Here is a 20,126-nt window from a genome sequence, read left to right as displayed (position 1 = left end):
CCACTAAAACGTTCAATAATTTAATACTATTTGTCTAGCTACAGTAGATGTAATTTTCAAAAAAGGACAATATATTATAAATTGGCTTTGTTAAATATCTTAAAATGGCTTGACCAAAATGTAATGGTTTTAATAATGGGCTGGGTTAATATCAGTTATCCATAGCCCATATAATTCAAAGGCATTCTACACACCTTTGAACTGAAGTGAAAGTCAAAGCAGAACGAGCAGTAAAAAAGCCAGAGGTTTATTGTGGGGCTAAAGTTTACAGTTCTAGATAGAGGAAAAAGAAACCATTTTATGTGACAATAAAAGGGTCTAATACAATACGCCAATATGGATTTCTCTAGAAGCATTCCTTTCAATCATTTTTTAAAGTTTTCATACAAACTACTCAAAAATCAATATTTACAATTCATAATAAAAAAAGCAAAAAATGTATCACAACACAGTTAAAACGCATAACCCTGAAAACATCGCTCAATGTTGTCCAAACACAGCCGGACTTTCCTGACTTCTTGCGTTTTAAAAGCAGGTCATTAAATTGGTGTGAAATAAAACAATAAAATTTACAACAAAATCTGATGACTCAACGAGACACACCCACACTATGAATTTGTAGAAAGTTGCTAAATGGTCTCCGGACGTGGAATGTTCCAGATGTCTGCAGCTTTGGGTGGGTGTTCAATTGATCGGACGTAAATAAAAAGCGGTTTTAGAGGGCGCTCCGTGGCAAGAGATGGGTGTCACTTTTAGCCACCAGTCCGTCTGAACAAAGTCCTAATAATATCCAGGCTGGTACTGCTGACTCCAAGGCTTCTGGTTCCAGAACTGCAAACAAGACAAAAGGCCAAGTTAAATTTTTCCTTTTTTAAACTTAAAAAAAGTGAAGTAAATGATTTTTATCTAAAAAAACAAAACAAAAACTACAAATGTAGAATTCTTCTGCAAAACTCCCTGACAGGGGATGTGTCTTAACTTTAAGATGACTTGGTTGCAATGATTTAGTCTTCAGACCAAGGATAAAAGGAATGTTATGTGCATTTTCCACAAGGGTCATTCAGCCTTTTGTGTCCCAAATAAATTAACTTCTATATTTTATATGTAGTAATAGGTAGTGCAATTCCTGTTACCAAATACATACATAAAAATCAATCTTTCTCTTTATTAATCCATTTTAAATTTTTTATTTAATTGCACAATTTTGATCAGTTCATCAGGGTCAGATTTTATAAAACAAAGTCTTTGTTCTCTTGTTGAAAAACATGATTCTGGCTCACCCCTTGTTGCCAGCTCTGGTTGAACGCCTGAGCCTTGTCCATGCCATTCCTGTTCCCACTGTTCCGGTTTCCACCAAAGTTTCCATTTTTGTTGCCGAAGTTGCCGCGGTTACCACCGCCCCCTCTCTGCTGAAACTGGAAGCATTAAAGAGTTTAAAGAAAGCTGTTGAAGCCAACAGTAATTCGATACTAATGAGTTATTGAAATATTTTTGCAGCATAGTTTGACTCCAGTGGACACCTACCCCTCCAGGATGCCCCCTGTTGCCCCCACGGTTCATGCTGGGTCCTCCTCTGCCCATGTTGCCTCGGTTCATGGGCCCTCCTCTGTTCATGGGACCACCTCTGAGGCCCATACCGCCCCTCATAGGACCACCCCTGGGAGAGCCGCCCATGTGCATAGGACCTCCGCCTCGGGAGAAGTTTCCACGGCTTGGGAAGCCTCCGCGGAAGACAGGGGGCGGTAGGAAGCCACGAGGAGGGCGACTAAAACCACCGCGAGGACCAGGAACTGCAAACAGACATTCAGAAGTTACATTTTGGTACAGTTTAAACATTAGAAGATTCTGATGACAGCGACTTACGGCCTCTGAAGCCCCCTCTGTTCTGGAAGCCTCCGCGCCCACCTCCTCTCGGTCCCGGCCCACCACGTCCAAACTGGTTCTTGCCCCTTCCTCCACGTTGGCCGCCCCCTCTCTTTGGCATGGTGCTGCCCTGGTTGGGCTTCTTCTCCGCGGGCAGGACATTCTTGGCTTCCTCTTTGTATTGTTCCAGCAGCTTTGTAGTCTCCTCCTTTGGCAGCTCAGCAAAGATTACTTCACTGAAACTATCACCCTCTTCTGGCAATGAGAAGAACCCTGTACAACAAAAGATGAATTTATTTACAAAAAGGTGTTTCTGGATTCTGTCCATTGTCAATATTGTGTTAATGGTTTGTGATCAAACTTGCATCCACGTGACAAAGCAATTCAACGTCTACGTATAAAAAAAGGCCATAATGTGGGTGTGTCCCTATGATCTTACATTGGATGAACTATGGCCATAGTCACTGTCATGTACTGTACCTTTCATTTTTAGCATAGCATGCTCTGGCACTTCTTTGCCATCGAGCTCCACTTTCTTCTGCACCCTTTGCTTGTAGTCCTCATCTGAGGGACACACCACCACAGCCTTCTTCTGGAAACCAGCGAACAAACACATCTTCCTCTTCTGACCCGGGCCTGACAAGTTGGTCTGGTTAAAAAAAAAAAAAACATTTTATTGTGTATATATAAAATCGTTAAGTCATACTTTCATACTATAGAAAATATGCAACTGATTTTAAGAATTATGATTTCAGGTTGTTCTCATCATTGCAAATAACACCACAAGAATGCCATAAACATAAAAATAAGGTAAACTGCTTACATGATCTAAGATGTAATTTCTTTTCTTGCGAGCAGCAATCTCAATGAACTTCCCGAGAAAGAGTGGTGCACGCTGAGAAATCCCAACCAGCTTAGAGATATCTTTGGACTGGCGTTTCAGACTGTTGAGCTGTTTGATTCAAATGTACAAGATTAAGACTAAAAGAAGACATTTCAAAGAGGTATAATCCTTCTACTAGAACTAGCATTTACCATCATTTTCTCCACAATAGTGTCACTGCCCAGGATGTAGAATTTGCCAGGATTCTCCTGAACATGGTTTTTCACCCAGGTGGTTTTTCCAGAGCCAGGCAGGCCAACCATTACAATTATCTAAATAATATTTCACAATTAAGTGTTGTGCTATACCATGAATTTAATAATGCAACGTTGCCAACTGTTGATTTCTTACCTCACAGTCAGGCTTAGTCTGGGGTCCCTTAAGCCCGCGTACTCTCTGGCTCACAGGAACCTGCTGCATGAAGGTGTAACCCTCTGGCTGAGGGAAGTACGGAGTCTCCATTTGGCCAAAATTAAACTCTACAGCACAGTTGTGGCAGATGACATGAGGGAAAAGGGCCTTTCCATCCAGACTGTCTTTAGGGACTGTGAACGCAACACTTGGCTCTCCTCCATTTTTGGAATAGGAGATAACCAACTCTGAACCTTCAAAATCCTACAGGAAAAAAATATGATGACTTTAAAATTCTATTGACCAGTGTAAGTGCAGGAGCGGTCAAGTCTTACAATCATGCAGCAGATGACATCATTCTCATCATAGGTTTCTCCATAGTCCTCAGTCACACAGTTGGTGGTCTTCTTGCCTTTCCCGGAGTAAGCATAAGAGTGCTCCTCCTCACCTAAACAATGGTTGTTAGACAAGTGTGTCTGATACACCAACATATACATACATACATAACATATTAACCTTGTATCTTGTGCAATAGCATGCATAGCTGAATTAAATGGGTTTGGCCAACTTGAATACAGTGAATAATATATGCAATACTCACCGAGCAGCAGTGTGCCAGTTGCATGGGACCAGCCAACCTGCACATCATGAATTTCCATATTTTTACTGGAAACATGCTTCACTGGGATCTTCTCAGTGACCTGAGGAACATACAAGGATTATTATGTACAACCAGCTCTTATGTACTTGAAAATGAAAGCCTGAATGTCGGTGTACCTTCATCTCAAAGCACACTTTTCCTTTGTCCACGCCGTAAGTGGCTTTACCCCCAGCCCAGAGGTAAGCAAAGCTCTCCATGGTGAGAGAGGAGGCGCTGTAGCGATCTCTGGAAACTTTGAAGTGCAGGTCACAGTTGTCTGAAGCACAAATTTAAGTATTACTTTTGCACTGCATTCATGTTCACTAAATGCTATGGTCTTTGACTCACAGGTGTCCAAACACACTTTAGTGTCATCAATCTCTTCATCCTCTTCCTCCAGAGGGGGGACCGGGGACTTGAACGAAGCCCTGAAACAGAGGCATCAGAGCCATGAGAGAGATGTTGAAGCATAAGCTTCAAATGGATGGGAGATGCTTTGGCTCAAAGACGTTTATAGCAGAGGTTTAAAAGAACATTGGTCTTTTGTGGAGCACTTACCTCCAGCATCCATGGAAATCTACAACATCAGATCAAACACACAGACACTACAACACTGAAACACCTCCACTAACCTTGTTACCTCCAGTGTGATGAATTAATTAAATTTAATACAAGTCCAACTCATTCCTTTGTTTGTATTCCAGATGCTTGGACTGTTTGTACAAAGACTCAAAGTTTGTGCTGGTACTACAAACAGTCATAAGTGCAAATACATTCCATGAATACTGTTAATTGTGCAGTCCTTGGAAGTTATGTTGCTGCAGCTGCTCCTTGCATCTTTTGAAGTGGACACTGCTTCATTGATTCAAAATACATTTTCAAAGAAAAGTAATTACAGTCTTTGACGAGTTGGTTACTATGAACATTTTCTAAGACAAAAACAAATTCCTTCTTTAAAAAATATTTTCTTGTTCAACAGTAATGACAAAAAATAAATACAAAATTGGAAAAATGTATTCATACAGTCAGCAATCCGTGCTTCAGTACAGAGATAAGAGCAACTTATACAAACAGGCATCCGCGCAAAACAACAAATTGCATTTGACGGCGTACAACAATAACAAAAACATTGAAGACCACTGCGAGGCAAACGATGAGCAATCGGTAGCGGATTCCTCCAGGACGTGGCAAAACTAGAGTTTGTGGTTCCCTATGTGGTTCCCTGCAGCCGTAGACCCCTCCTCCCACGCCTCTCTCACCCCACCCAGCCCACCCTTTATTCACAAGTGCACAGCTGCTGCCTTTCTTTCAACTCTTTGAGCAGCTTTAATTTATCCTTGAGGACAGAACTGGCTTTTACACATTTTAATGAGGAACAAATGAGCAGTCATACTTTATAGATGCACTTCTGCTACAGAATGCAGTCAAGACAAAATGACAGGGCACTGGAAAGGTAAATGGTAAGGCTTTGAATAGTCAGGGATGACCCTCAAAACATGTCAACATCAAGTTATTCAAAAATGTTTACATTTAAGTGAGGGTTTTCCTCTTGTTATATATTTATGTATATGTGAGTGCATTGGCACTTAAAGCCAATACATTGTAACAAAGCTATGGATGGCACTTCAGGGATGCTGAAGGCCATTTGGCTCTGTCCCATCCTTACCAGCTGTATTTGTTTTCTTCAATAAATTCAAAGTAGCCCCTTCCATGTTCCTCCCGGCGTCTCTTAACACCCTTCTTATTCTTCTGATCAGCATTCGTGTCTTTGTCCGCATCCCCTTTGAAAATAGAACAAAGATATAGAATGAGGTGTTCCTTTTGAGTGAAATAGGTCGGACTGGCAGTGGGAGTTTAGCCCACAAAGCCCGGTCATTAGTTACAGAGTCGACCATGAAATAGATGAAAAGAGGTGACACCTCGTAATGTAATTAGAACAAAACAAAGTCATTCAAGAAGTCCAACAAATGGCCAGAGAATCGTTACAATGTAGGCTGGTCCATGAGAACATTGACAATGTTTATAGGGGCAGAAACTAGTCTGAACTTGAAAAGGTCAATATAATCCGTTTGTTTAAATACTAGAGAGTCAAAAGCGACATGCAAGTAACATACTGCTCGTTTCCCATACCCGTTTGCCTTGCTAAAGTTGAAACCCAAGCCTCGTAAACTACATACAAACAGCGATCAAACCACGAGTTATAACACAGCGGCGCATGTGCAATTCCCTTTCAGCCATTTCAGGCGGTTCCCAAGGACTGCAATTACTTTCAATTAGCCAGAGACAATTCTCTGCCCATTCTGGTCATGGAAAAAACAGGGCTTATGTCATTTTCTCACCCAAATATACCATTTACGTAATTTTGGTATAAAAAAAAGTCCCAGAGAACCGTTGAAAAGGCTATCTGGCTAACCGTTAGCATTAGCATTACCTCAAAGACACAAAGAACCGCTAACTAGCATGCTAGCTAATTCGCTCACCAAATCAAATAACACTATACACAAACCAACGACTAACATCTCATCGTTAAAGTGCACTTACTAGACTAACACAAACCAACTATGTACCATTAACCATTCCTACCAAGCTTGATCAGATTTTCGAAAGTATAATGTTTAGTCAAATGAATGCTGCTAGCCGGGATTAGCTATGCGGCTAACAGTGTCAGCTGAGGATAGCCTTGCCTAACGTAACGAGGTCACACATAAGCTCAACATGGACGCCGTGGTGTATATAGCAACGCTTCAAAACGACTCCCAGCCGGCTCATCTCGCTAAAAAGCCACTGTTTAGAGCAAAAACACAATTATTTTAGCACTCACCTTCTCCTTGGTCTTCTGGCTCACCCTCCAAAGCGTCTGTTTTCTCTTCTTCTTCCTCCTCAGTCTTCACCGCGGGGTCCATCTCCTCTTCCTCCTCACCCATCTCCTCATCCGCAGCACCGTCGCCTCCATTCTCAGCTTCCTCTTCTTGCTCCTCTTCATTCGCCTCCATGTTTTCTTCCAGTGCCTCGTCGCCCTCCTCTTCCTCTCCCATCCCCTCCTGGTCCGGCTCGGTCTGGGCAAAGCCTTCGTCCGGGGCCGGGGAGTCGCTGAGGGCCTCTTGGTCCAACGCGGCCTGCAGGCGGTCCATCAACTCGGCCTTCAGCCCTTTGTCGGAGAGATTACGCTTCTTCAGCTCATCCTTCAGTTCGTTAACTTTAAGTTTCTTCACGTTGATCGAACTCATCGTAAAGGTTCAGAGCGGAGTGTGTTAAATATGTTATAAAAAGATAAATAAGCGGACGGCCTCTTTTCGTGTGGATGACGTTCCTCCGTGCGCCTATTCGAAACCGCTGAGAGAAAACTGTGCGCCCGGCTAAAGAGCGGCGAGGGGGAGGAGCGTGCGCAACTACCGTAATGCTCTGAGAGAGACGCACTGGATTTCGCTCATGCGCAGCTACCGTAATGCTCACAGAGGCGAACTGGGTTTCGCACATAGGTTTTAGCAACAGTTTCAGTTTCAGCCTAGTCGTGGAGGAGAAACGTCAGACAACTATCATGAATACATTAATAACTGCGCTGCTGCGTAAAATATCTCACTGACCAATAGCCACCTGTCCCAAAACTACTCGAGCAAAGAAACGAAACCAAAGTAGAAGGAGAGGAATTAGAACTTTTATATTTAGTGCAAATTTAACATCCCTGAGTGAATGAAGCAATGCACTGGCAATTTGGGGAAACGTTGAATATATGGGAAATCTCAAGCCCTCACAACAACCTATGCGTAATCCTTTAATCTATATTTCCCACACAAGTTTAACCCCTCTGTGCATTTGCTTTGTGATTTCAGAAATGCGATCACTGCGATCATATCTGTTTTATTTATCCATGCCTATTAATTATAGGCGTGTTGTTTTTAGTAAAGATTGAGCAGATGTCTACCAAAAATAAGGATATAGGCTTGCTATGATCCCAATTTAGTCCAGCGATTTTCTGTAGCATTGATCTTATATCCACTAGATGGAGACATTTTACAGATAGTAGCTTGCTGGCATAGACTGTATAGTGTATATAAAAGTCACTTTGATTTGATGAGTTAAGTATGACAGGCATGGGATTGAAACTGAACAAAAATGAGAAACGTTTCAGATGAAGCACACTATAGGATCACAGAGTAAGGGAAAACTACAGAGCAAATGATACACAATCAAATGATCTAATTGGTTCTGATTGGCTCATATAAGCCAAGAACTTAATTGTCACTATTGTTGCATAATCACAAGTTAGCTTATACTAATACAAGACAAAAATCAGACTTATCTTATCAGATTGTTTGCTGTTTCAACTAACTTATATCAGGCTTACAAGGTTAAGGTTCTCTCAAATGTTGTTGTTATCTAAGCAGCAATCTGCCAATTTTCAATTATAATTATGGGATTCTCAGTAGATGGCCTTAGTTTAGTGGGCAGAAGCAAAACCAAAAATAAACTAATTATGTATCTCATAAAAGGCTAAAATCAATGTTTGGAACCCCTCAAATTACTGCCCTCTAGCGGTGCGCATTGAACACACGCCAACCAAGACGCTCCTCTGTGCGCTCACTTCTCCCCGACACTTTCCTCTCTGCTCCTCTCACCACAACTGTGTCGTATACCTTCACTCTTCCTTCAACCCAAACATGAGCTGGATCTGTTTCCCTTTTATTCACTTGGCCGCGTTTGCGTTATTTCCAAATCACCTCTGTCTTTGTTCGGATATGCTTTTAAATATTAACAAGTTATCATGTCATCACTGACTGGAAGAGGAGAGAGATTTCCCGGCTTGATTAGAGGCACAGCTTGGGTAAGTCTTTAATTTTATACTTTAAGAGAAGCATTTGCATTGCAGTTGGTTTTATGTTGCTACTTAATTCAGTTTTTGATCGTGCGTAAAACCCGTTTCATCATCTACATGTCCCAAACCCAAGGACACACAGGCGCAGCATCACGGTGACTTTTCCACTCTCCGCCCGGCTCCCGAGGGCTCCAGAGACGACACACTTCGGAATACAATGTGCCAGAGATCGTCCTACAAGTCCCTGCCTGGATACGGAGTCGTGGAGCGCGCATCCAATATGTCATATGGTACCGGGACACTATGTCGGAGCACTGTATCGGCGCTGACCGGTCTCGGGCGGGCCGAACAGAAAGTTACCTGTTGTGAGAAGTGTTCCACCACGTTACTGGGACTGAAGAAACAAGCCCTCAGTCTGGCAGTGCATCAACAGTTTTCATGCAAGGTTAGTATGAGTAATTACGCACAGTTATTTCACTAAAATACTGCTATAGTGTTATTGCTTTGGGCTGCTGTTCAATGCTGAAAATATCAAACTACGACATGTGTGCCAAATGACCAAATATGTGGTGCCAAATGACCAAAGATTTGACTGGATAGTGTATGTACGTGTTAAAGGTGCACTTTGTAACATTTCTGGTGGAAGATCCCCTACCTGCTTGTCTTCATGGAGATGTGATTGCTTTGCCTGTATAGAATTAACATAGCTCTTTTGTATGAATTTAATTATGTTTTTTTATTTTTATTTCTCAAATATACCTTGAAAAACATGCATTCTTTCCACAGATCTGACCTGCGTGTCTGTACGGAGATATATCAGTTTAATGCCATATTAGAACATTCCAGACAAAGAAGTAGCATCTCCATGGTGGTGGAGGGGTGGCAGTGTATCTTTAATTAATGTTTAGAGAAGAAATACAAATCCTTTCTGTTGTAATTCTGTCCAAGATGTAACTTGAATTGGCATTTTTTGTGTGCATAGTTTTAGGTCATATTTTTTTCAGACATATTTCCAGAGCCAAAAGCAATAGTCATAAACCAATCAGAGACCAGTATCAGTTTCAATAACGTAATCCAAATGGCGTGCATGAGATGTGAGATGTGTTCATGAATGACTGTTGAATGGATCGTGGGCGGAAGCTGGAGTAAGTACTCTGAAGAACCCCACAGAGACGGGCTATCAGATTTGTGAGACCATAGATATTGTCCAAGGTGTAATGCCCATAGCTGCTGGCATCAACTACAGCTTGATTGAATCTTTTTGACAAGGAATATTTTCTGTGCTATGAAGAAGTTGAAGGAATATTTCATAGTTGTGATTTAGTGTTATGTTCTCTGGTTATCTCAGGTATTCAAGCTCAAAAGCTGAATGCACAAAGATTTTTGCACTGTCTAACCGAATTCACACTGAAATTGGTGTTGGATAAAAACCTTTATTTGTCCCACAATGGGGAAATTTTAGAGTTGCAATGAAAAGTTAAAGTACATCAGCAGAATAGTAATATGCAATCAAAAATCAAGCTAAATCTAACCAATATAATTAAAATGTTAGAAATATATTGAATAGAGCTAAGATACAAAAAGGCATAACGATAATAAAATAAAACACTGTAAGTAGAGTATAAATATAGGGCTAACTTATACATTATTATTGTAGAGATTTCCATATTCCCAACCTTCATTCTCAGTCATGTGGTGATCGATTGAACTTTTAGCATGAAAGAACAACCCAAGTTCCCTAATATTGACCGGTGTGCACTTTACCCCCACCAAATTGCTATAATAATTTTATTGTACATATTTCATACTATCATTTAAGACAATAAAAAGGTGTTTATTGGTCACAAGGGAGTGTTGATGCTGCCTTTGAGAGCTATGTCTAAACACTCTGTGCATCCATCACCGATCACTAAGGCTAACCCATTCCGCGTGGTTTCAAATGGGCATAAATATTTCATCTGAACAACCCTGTCATCTCCATCGTTCAGTCCGCTGAGAAAATACTATTTATTTTAGTCCGCTTCTTGAAAACAATGTTCGCCAGTAGCTTTTCAGACCACACGCTAAAGCTGTGCAACGCTAGGAGATAATGCTATCTTGTGGCTACTAAGATGGTCAGTGGAAACCTGATAAGGCAGTTTTTTTTATTGATTTGCTTTTTTTCAAAATGGCTCCATGTTCACTGTATCATCTCTAATATGGACTCACAGTCTGGTTGAGATGGAAAAGTCTTCATTCTACAGTAGATGCCATACGGTCGATAGAATATTTATATCCAGATGGGCCACAAGTTAAAAGGTGGGGGAGGCCTTTCTAAAATGCCTGCACCCCTGTCTGTATAGTAGTAGGGTAAGAGGACTCCAATGTGGTACTTCCTATGAATCAGGCTTATATAGTAAACCGGATTTGATTAACACACTATATGATGTTAAGAAAAAAACACCAGATAGGACTGTAATATTAATCACAATTAGTAAATGACAAATGCCTTATTTAATTTAATTTCTACAGTAGCATGATTTCCTCTGCAAACAACTTATGAATACAACCTGCTTACCTTCTAGTATATTTTAAATCTCTGCAATACATGGGATTCTTAGCCACGTCTCTTATTGCCCCTGCTGGTTTTAAAATGTGAAATCTGAACAGAATTGTACTATTAAAGCTTAAATTGGAAATCTATTGCTATGCTTGTCATCATCGCATCTTAGTATTGGGCAACAAGTGAATATTTTTGTCAAAGTCAATTTTAAACCAAAATTGGCAAGTGTTTTGTATTTTTCCTAATAAAAATGCTGGTCCTTTGTGCAGTGAAGAGTATCATAAGTGGTCTAGGAATGAACAGTTATCAGGTGATGCATATGGAGAGACTTGTATGGTGTAATCTGGTCTGGTTAATCCATTGATGCTTTAGTCTAGTTAATCTATTGATGCTTCAAATTGGAAAAGATGAAGCTGGTTGTGAGAGGTGTCAGATACAAGTGTAACAGTCTGTTGAGTTCTGTTTTTTTATTATTGCCTTTTTGAACATGGTCATTTAAACAATGCAACATAATCCAGTGCCAATAAATGGTGGTGAGATATTCATATATATATTTAATTTCCCATGTAACCACTCCAATTCAGTCTTTGACATTTTTTATACATTTTTAAAGTAATTGATTTGTCTAAAAACATAAATTACATACTTGTGCAAAACTGTATCCTAAAATCTGAAAAATATCCTACATTTGTGAATAATTGCCTATAATAACTATGTAAAGCAACCTTTTTTGCTTGTGTCTGCTATATAGCTATAATCTATGACACTTGTGAATCAATATGTCATAATTTGCACATTTTAAATCACAATATTCATCTAAAATGACTTAAGAAAAGAAACAAGTACGCTGACTTCCGCGACTGCAACTGTGGTGCCCAACGTGAACTGACGTCAGTGTAAACGTCATCACAACAAAGAGTCAGCACCTCCAATGGATCGAAGACATGAAATATATGATGTCAGATATAAGGAATCGATGTAGTAGACAAAAAAGGTAAATAAATGTGAAAGTAGTAAAAATAAAGAAAACAAACTGGCAGTGTACCTTTATAGATATCAACATTATCTGAAACTCTTCTGAAGCAATAGTAATGCTAATATAGTCATGCTGTTTTGTCCTTTTGGAGTTGGGACGTGTTTTGAGCCAAGTGTGAAGTGCAGTATTCCTCTGGGGTTAGATGGGTCATAGTGTTGGCAGCTCCTCATTGATCGACTGAAGGGGCACTCAAGGAAAACACTGGGCTGGCCAAACACAATCTGACATCTTTACATAGAGAGAAACAGGGTGAGGTCATAACTTCAACAGCAAATAAAACTCTGAACAAATTCTTTTTATTACTAGGGCATACAGGGATGTCAGGGTCATTGATTTTGCTCTTAATTTCAGTTGAATAATTGTGAGAATTTCCAAAGCAACAAAATAAGGCTGCAAAAAGATTCTATAGGCCAGTTTCCTTTGCTGTCTATCAAAAATAATTCAGTATAGTTGATTCCATTTGAATTTAGGTTAATTCATCAGGAAATTAAGAACAAAATCAAACTAAAGTTGCCCTACACTCAAAAAATCTGAATAAAAAAAATATATTACCTCACCTTTTCTATCTAAATATTTACTCTAAATGAACAGTAATAGATCAATTTACAATCTAAATGATTTGCTTCGGATTCACATAAAATAATTAAATGGAAAAAAGTTATATTTTTTAAAAGATTCAGCAGTAGATCAGGCATGAGACCAAATTCCCATTGACAAGAAGAGACAAGATCATTTAAAATAAGAAAAAATGTGCAGTTCAATTCTCAATTGTGACCTCACTTTTTTTTGTTTTGCTCTTATTGTAGTGCTGCTTTTTTATAACTACAGCTTCTCAAATGTGTAACACAGCATTACTAGGGCATACAGGGATGTCAGGTCATTGATTTTGCTCTTAATTTCGGTTGAATAATTGTGAGAATTTCCAAAGCAACACAAAATAAGGCTGCAAAAAGATTCTATAGGCCAGTTTCCTTTGCTGTCTATCAAAAATAATTCAGTATAGTTTGATTCCATTTGAATTTAGGTTAATTCATCAGGAAATTAAGAACAAATCAAACTAAAGTTGCCCTACACTCAAAAATCTGAATAAAAAAAAATATATTACCTCACCTTTTCTATCTAAATATTTACTCTAAATGAACAGTAATAGATCAATTTACAATCTAAATGGTTTGCTTCGGATTCACATAAAATAATTAAATGAAAAAAGTTATATTTTTAAAAGATTCAGCAGTAGATCAGGCATGAGACCAAATTCCCATTGACAAGAAGAGACAAGATCATTTAAAATAAAAAATGTGCAGTTCAATTCTCAATTGTGACCTCACTTTTTTTTGTTTTGCTCTTATTGTAGAGCTGCTTTTTTATAACTACAGCTTCTCAAAATGTGTAACACAGCAAAGTTAAATAATTTCACTGTCCAATAAAATCCAGTAAACACATGGAAAACAAACCTCATAAGATCATATTTCTCACATGTGCACAATCTTGTGGCACGAGATCTTTTCCCATCCCTACAGTGTATATAGTATAGAATATGGATACGCTAATCTTCTTCTCAAAACATTTGTTACAGTTTTGACATTGTTTTGTTTCTTGATTATTTGTTGTTGACTTTCTTCAACAGTGATCCTGATGTATGGCCTGTTTCAGTTCCGTTTAGCTTGCTTGTTGTGCTCTGATGCTATGCTAAAACAATAGTGGTGGTATTAATCAATAGGCCTGACTCTGTGATTACTTCGCTAAGTGCTAAGGTTGCCTGCCGCGCCTCACAGCACCTCACTTTACATTTTCTTAATCGTCTGTCTTGTTGCTGTCATGTGCTCCCCAATAAAACGCGTGTGAGGATATGGACACAAGAAGGCTCAAAGAGAAAGTGGTGGTGTTCTTATATATCTGTAGTTGTCTTAATTTTTGTGAAAATTATTAGAGATAAATGCATTTTAACTGTACAGTAATGTAATCAAATACTTGCAAAGAAAAAAATTGATCCCTTGCAGCTACCATCTGTAATAAAGTTGACCACCTGCACCTGTTGTATTCTCGCACTTCACCACTAGATGCTATCTACGTTATTGCAGTCTGATAGTGTGCCAGCATTGACCTGGCAGAAGAAGACCAGAGAGTACAGGTGAGCCTCAACAAAGGCCAGGTGAGGGGTGGGGGGAACAGGTTTCACATCTGTCATCTACTGGTGAGAATAACAAACGCAAAAATTGCATATGGTTGCTTTAAGGAAGTATAGGCACCTTCAAATTAATACCACCTAAACCAAGTCTAAACCAGTTCTAAACCAGGAGTAAACCAAGTCTAAACCAGTTCTAAACCAGGAGTAAACCAAGTCTAAACCAGTTCTAAACCAGGAGTAAACCAAGTCTAAACCAGTTCTAAACTAGGAGTAATAAGTGACTGAGGAAAGGCCCTACATTTAAAGACATATTAAAGGAGACATATTATTATAAGATGTCTAGGTTTCACCCTTGTGGTAATGGTTTTCCCTCATCATGAGCTTACTCAGAGTGCTATTTTAAGTGTTTGAGTAATCCTGTAATGTCCTGCATTCTAAGTAGTTTTAGATCAATATTCTGACTTGCACAAAAAATCTAAAATAATGTTCTCTGTGTGTCATAGATTACCAGTAAATAAAGCAAAACAAATAATATGTCTTCATTAGATAACCTGTCATAAGTGTCCAGGATTTTAACATAAAGATGGTAACAGTTTTGACCTCTTGAGCTTTTCCATCTTGCTGGAATGTGCATCTCTTAAACACAGATCTAATTTTAGGTTTTGTGACATAAAATATGAATTCATGGGAGTCCAAACCCATTTCAAAACTGATCAAATTTTATTTCAAACTTTGCAGGACTCCAGTGATCTCTCATCTTTTCTTCATGACAACCTGCGTGTCCACAGTCGTCCTACAGATTCTTGGGAACATGGCGAATGCAGCACCTGTGGCACTAGTGTCAATGAACTTAAACAGGAAGCCGTCTTTCTGGCTCTTAACCGGGGTCAGGTACCAACTCGCCCCCCCTTTGAACCTTCTTTTGGACCGACCTTCACCTCTTTACGGGGACAACTGGACTCCACATTGACCCGATATGAGGACCGACCATCCAGAGACTTCAACAGGACATTACAGCATTTTCGAAGCAGAACCCATAGCCCTCTCCGCAATCAGTGCAGCCCCCAGAACACCAGAGCGCCCTCCAGCCCCAAAACCCCACAGCGGACGCCCCAAACGCTGAGGAGGAGGGGTGCCAAGTCCCCTCACCGTGACATGGACCGCTGGGTGGAGGAGCAGAAGCAGCTGGCGTCTTCTAAATCAACTCTCCCACGTGCTCGCCATCAGGTAAAGAGCCTAAATCACTAAATCAGTCTTGTTCACGTGTTAGCCCCCCTATGTACCCCATTTTAACAAGCTATCCCGCTACAGAGTACATCTTTACAGGCGTCAGGAAAGTAGTGATTCATGGGCGCTAATCAAGGTCTATTTAGCTGCCGCGGCGGTGTCCACGTTGTTTAAAAGTACTTCTGCTAATGGAATGGAATTGGGTCATGAATTATCCTTGTCATAAAAAGCTGGCCAGTCAAAAAGCACTTGTGATCAATATGGGGGATGGTGATATTTAACAGAGATATGCATTACTGTGATGGAAGCGCCTGCCCCCAGTCTCCAATAAAAAGGTTGCAGACCCATTCAAGGTGAAGACAAGTACTGTTCTGTAATCCGTTATGGCCGGTGCTTGTGAAGCAAACTGAACACGTTTGAATATGGAGTTTTAAGAGCCACTGTTGGCGATGGATTTTAATAACTGTAGTCGTATAATGTGATCCAACTGGGAGGGGTTTTTAGATATTGGATTAAAAGCCATTTTTGGAGGGGGAACTTGTGTATTCTTTATTGATAAATCACATACATAGGGTCGTCGATGGCTTCTAGCATCATAGCCATTCAAGTAGCTCAATAAATACCCATTGATTTTGATACTATTTTTAAAAGTTATTGGATTAATGAATGAATAGATAAATAAATGAGTAAATATGAATGAATAAATGAAAGAAAAATATATGATAATAATGCAATAAAAATATACACTGTCTATATCTATTTCACTAATTTGGCTGTGGGCAATTTTCTATTTGTTGTTGTGTCTTATATATTAATCCAAGCAGAAAACGTGACCAAAAACTGAATCTGAGTGCTCGCATATGCTAATGCATGTAACACTGTGATTTTTATTGGAGATAACTATAGGCTGTTATTACGACATATATAGACTAGCACACAGAATCAGGAGTAATATTCTTTTTGTCTTATCTGTAGATGTGTTTTGACAGCCTGCTCCACCTTATGCAGTTGCTTTACAGTAATCCATGTGTTAAACCCCCTTTCGTACATTAAAAGTTGTTCCATTTGATAGAAAAAGCATGTTTTTGTGATATCGCGGATGGTAGTATTCGGTAGGTGATTCGAATCTGACTATTTCAATTCATTTACTGGTGTTTGGGCAAGAAACATCACATCAATCATATCAATTACTTTGCTTTCCTTTATAGATCGGTTTGTTTAGGTCAGCATGAGGGTTTGTCCACCAACTTTGTGCATGCTGTCAGTGTGTCATTGGGCAAAACACATCACCCACCTTGTTTATGTATGAACATGGTGCGTGACTGTTTGGTGGCAGTTGGAGGTACCGATGGTGCAGTTTGGCGTCCTCGCTTCTACTCAGTCAGTCCTACTCCAGGGCAGCTGTGGCTATAGCAGTAGTTTACCCCCACCGAGCGAATGAGCAACGCATCAAATTATAAAGCGAATCTGAGCAACTGCAGAAGCTATAAGACTAATGCATTATTATTATTAGATGCATGGGCCATTTTCGAAAGAGGGAAATGTATATTAAATGCTTATAAAAACACTTTCTTCCATATTGTGCATTATCTCTGTGATGTCCATTAGCTGTATCTTATTATAGTCTTTGGGCATTTGTAATTTATGTGATATCCATAAAAAACATGTTATTAAATCAGATTCAGACCTAACAATGGGGAGCCTTGGATCAGATACAAAAGAATGCATTATAGCCCAGACTGGTCCAAAGTTAAAGTAGATCAATACATATATGAGTCAGATAGATGCATTAGGCTAAAACAAAAAGAAAGCCAGACACAAGCAGAAAAGATTTTATGAGTTTACAATAGGTACACCGTTCTGTGGCATTGACAGATGAATCCATGACTAGAGTCCAGACTATACCTAAATTATTCATCCTGAAATTTGTGAAGCAAAACGTACAGTAATATCTCTTTTTTCAAGTATCATGGTTTGATTGTCAGACCGTTTACCTGATAAAAACTAAACATTTCTGTTTATAGAATCGACATCCATTGTGTTGTGTGTAGATGCACTGCTCTACCAATATGTTTACGCCGGGAGCAGGATTCAAACCCCCAAACTGCAGATCAGAGCACAAACAATCCGCCAACTGAGTCACCCAAATATAGCTACTTCACCACTATAGCTACTTTCCCCAGTCCACTCCACTTCTCTTATTCCAAAACAATGGCCAGCCTAAGTGGCATAAAAGCAAGAATACCTACAGTGGCAGACATTGTTTTCCCGATAACGACAGACAGACATTAAAGTTGATTCACAATAAGCAGATGCACTGTTACAGCCTCAGTGCCGTCAGTGTGGCTCTGGGTTTATGTCTTTTATTGGGTCATGGGAAGTCCAATAGGTAATGTCTGGGTTCGTAATGAAGTCACTGATTGGTATACACGAGATGTAGTCAGAAGTGGGTAGTAATGGGTTACATTGGCTTAAATAGTGTTAAGAATAATTTACAAAATGCGTTAAGTAAATAGCACATTTAAAACAAGTTCAGTTGCCCAAAGTGCTTCACATAAACTAGCTAGTATTAAATGCCAGGGAGAAGAGGTGAGTTTTCAGTTTAGTCTTAAATGGTGTTAAAGACTGAGACGATCTGATAGCTAGAGGGAGGCTGCTTTACCAGTTAAATTGGAGTATATTTATGCTAGGGTTAGGGTTGAAACAGGTTCAGTACAGGTCCTATACATGTACAGTATTTGTTTAAGTCTTTTGGTGGTTTTCAGAGATTAGAATGTAATCATAAGAACGGGCACACATCAGTTTTCCTATTTATGTGGCATGATATGAAGTTTATATATTGTAGAAGAACTAACTAATATATTGTAAAAAATAACCAAAGTGAAAATCCTCAAATATTGTATATATAACTTATCTTATTTTCAATGTGCTAAAAATCTCAACAATAATACTTTTGATGTAGTAAATATTATATAGGCCAATGTTATGGATTGTTTGTTATAAGGAATACACATATTTACTTAATTGTTCTAATCACATAGCTCACTTAAATGTAAATGTGATATTATTTTTTATTAACAGTACAATATAATGACTGCTTTCTCCACCTCTGGCTAATAGTCCATGTAGAATTCTGTGCTCTGAAATACTCATTTAGACCCGCCTGGTAAGAAGATGCATTATTAAGTATGTGTTGGCTGAGCTTCAGAGCCATGGCACTGCACTGGCTGCTAAACATGTCTGACGCCTGATTTGGCTGGATCCTCAAAGTCTTTGTTTAAATGCTGGTCTCGTTCCAAAGAAAAAGGGAAGTGTCCGAACGTCCCAATCCCCAAAATGCATCTCATTTGATTACCCATTAAAGGCACTTCATTCAGGATACTCGCAAGCATACAAATGAGTCTATCTTTTATCTAATTAGCCAGCAAACCTTTCATTTAACAAAGTACGGTGCAAACTGTTAATGTCTGCTCTTATTTTGCAGACACTTTTTGATATAATAAAAGCAGTGTATAGTGTATTATAAATAGAAATGGTCTAAATAATATAGCACTAGCCCTAATAGCTCAAAATTATTAGCAGTCATGCATTATATTCATAGGTTTCAGTCAAATTGCTTTTTTGGTCATGGTCATTTTGAGGACTTTGACTTTTCAGAAAATAGCAGGCAATGTTTCTAACTTACTATTTTATATCATTTCAAATCTATTCAACTTGAGTAGACCTCAAATGAGACATATTATGTAAAAATGCTAGCTTTTATCTGTTATAACTGTATTCCCTCATCATTAGCTACTCAGAGTTGTATTTTGATTGACTGATTCATGCATGTTTAAGTAATCCTGTATTGTCCTGCATTTGAGGCTTGAGAAAAATTGAAATTTGAATTGAAAAAATAATAGCTTTTTTCACCTACCCTCATCTCTCCCTACTGCTTCAAATCTTCGGTCATACATGTAGAGTAAAAAATGTGAAATAGCTACTTTTTAAACCACAAAAACATGTGAAATAACGATCTAGTGCTGTAGGTTATAGTATAAAACATAATTTGTCTTCTTTAAAGTCAGTAGTCTTTACTAATTCATACAGTTTGGAATTGTTATTTTGTCCAAGCTAGCAAGATTTTTTAGCGTGACATGATTGGGACATATAGAGAGGATGGATGAATGTAAGAAGGATGTTGAGGTCAAAGCTGCCAGACAGTCTAGACATGAGGGTTGTTGATGTGAGAGGAGAGGAGGCAGAGGGAAGAGATATGAGGTAGATTACAGCTATCCATGGGTGTCAGAAGGATGAAAAATTTGAACCATTGCCACAGAAATTAAACAAGTTAAAACTAAATGTTATATATTTCAAATGGGAAAATTATCTCAAAATATTGCATATAACACTGAGTACTCCCTACAGTAATATTTGCCCTTCCGAGTAGTACCACAATGTCTAAACCTACATTGGATCAAGTTGAAATTAGGACTAAATTGGTTTAAAAACAGACAGCCACGGATAAGGTAGTTCTGAATGATGATTAACTGAAAGGACGACAAAAACAGTGTAAAAGGTTTATATACAAATTAAACAAATACTCAAACTGCAGAGGGCCCCGCATACCACAGTTTGAGAAGCATAGAGATTATATTATGTGA

The 20,126-nt window shown here is 39.0% G+C and overlaps 2 protein-coding genes across 3 annotated transcripts in view; one reads left to right on the top strand and one right to left on the bottom strand.

Annotated features, from left to right (window-relative positions):
* Positions 1–231: 231 nt before the first annotated feature.
* Positions 232–7,086, bottom strand: hnrnpub (heterogeneous nuclear ribonucleoprotein Ub). 2 transcript variants are annotated; one of them, XM_033990420.2, is made up of 14 exons: positions 6,559–7,086; positions 5,404–5,518; positions 4,086–4,165; positions 3,875–4,014; positions 3,699–3,798; positions 3,433–3,545; positions 3,098–3,361; positions 2,899–3,018; positions 2,687–2,815; positions 2,344–2,512; positions 1,864–2,136; positions 1,525–1,790; positions 1,281–1,415; positions 232–831 (listed from the first exon to the last, which is right to left on the bottom strand). In XM_033990420.2, exons 1-14 carry the CDS (start codon positions 6,962–6,964, stop codon positions 781–783), a joined length of 2,361 nt encoding a protein of 786 aa, XP_033846311.1. In that variant the 5' UTR covers positions 6,965–7,086; the 3' UTR covers positions 232–780. The 2 variants fall into 2 exon arrangements, with proteins under 2 accessions (XP_033846311.1, XP_033846312.1); XM_033990421.2 differs by having other exon boundaries at positions 5,404–5,521; positions 6,565–7,068.
* A 1,222-nt stretch (positions 7,087–8,308) lies between these two features.
* Positions 8,309–20,126, top strand: part of kif26bb (kinesin family member 26Bb) — a 33,491-nt gene continuing 21,673 nt past the window's right edge. Inside the window, exons 1-3 of the mRNA XM_055232446.1 lie at positions 8,309–8,559; positions 8,684–8,995; positions 14,995–15,483. Coding sequence (XP_055088421.1) covers positions 8,500–8,559; positions 8,684–8,995; positions 14,995–15,483 — 861 coding nt within the window. The 5' untranslated portion in view covers positions 8,309–8,499. The remainder of the gene's footprint in view (positions 8,560–8,683; positions 8,996–14,994; positions 15,484–20,126) is intronic.

Source organism: Periophthalmus magnuspinnatus, chromosome 24, assembly GCF_009829125.3.
Source record: "Periophthalmus magnuspinnatus isolate fPerMag1 chromosome 24, fPerMag1.2.pri, whole genome shotgun sequence".
NCBI classification, from domain to species: Eukaryota; Metazoa; Chordata; class Actinopteri; order Gobiiformes; family Gobiidae; genus Periophthalmus; species Periophthalmus magnuspinnatus.
The sequence above is the reverse complement of the archived record's forward strand: the minus strand, read 5'-3'. Positions and strand labels throughout refer to the sequence as shown.

What these genes read in the sequence shown, in the direction of transcription:
- hnrnpub (XM_033990420.2), bottom strand. Translation starts at nt 6,964, where the DNA reads ATGAGTTCGATCAACGTGAAGAAACTTAAAGTTAACGAACTGAAGGAT. An exon ending in AAGTGTGCTTTGAGATGAAG is followed by an intron (nt 3,799 to 3,874) that starts GTACACCGACAT and finishes TATGTTCCTCAG; the next exon opens with GTCACTGAGAAGATCCCAGT. An exon ending in AGACTAAGCCTGACTGTGAG is followed by an intron (nt 3,019 to 3,097) that starts GTAAGAAATCAA and finishes AATATTATTTAG; the next exon opens with ATAATTGTAATGGTTGGCCT.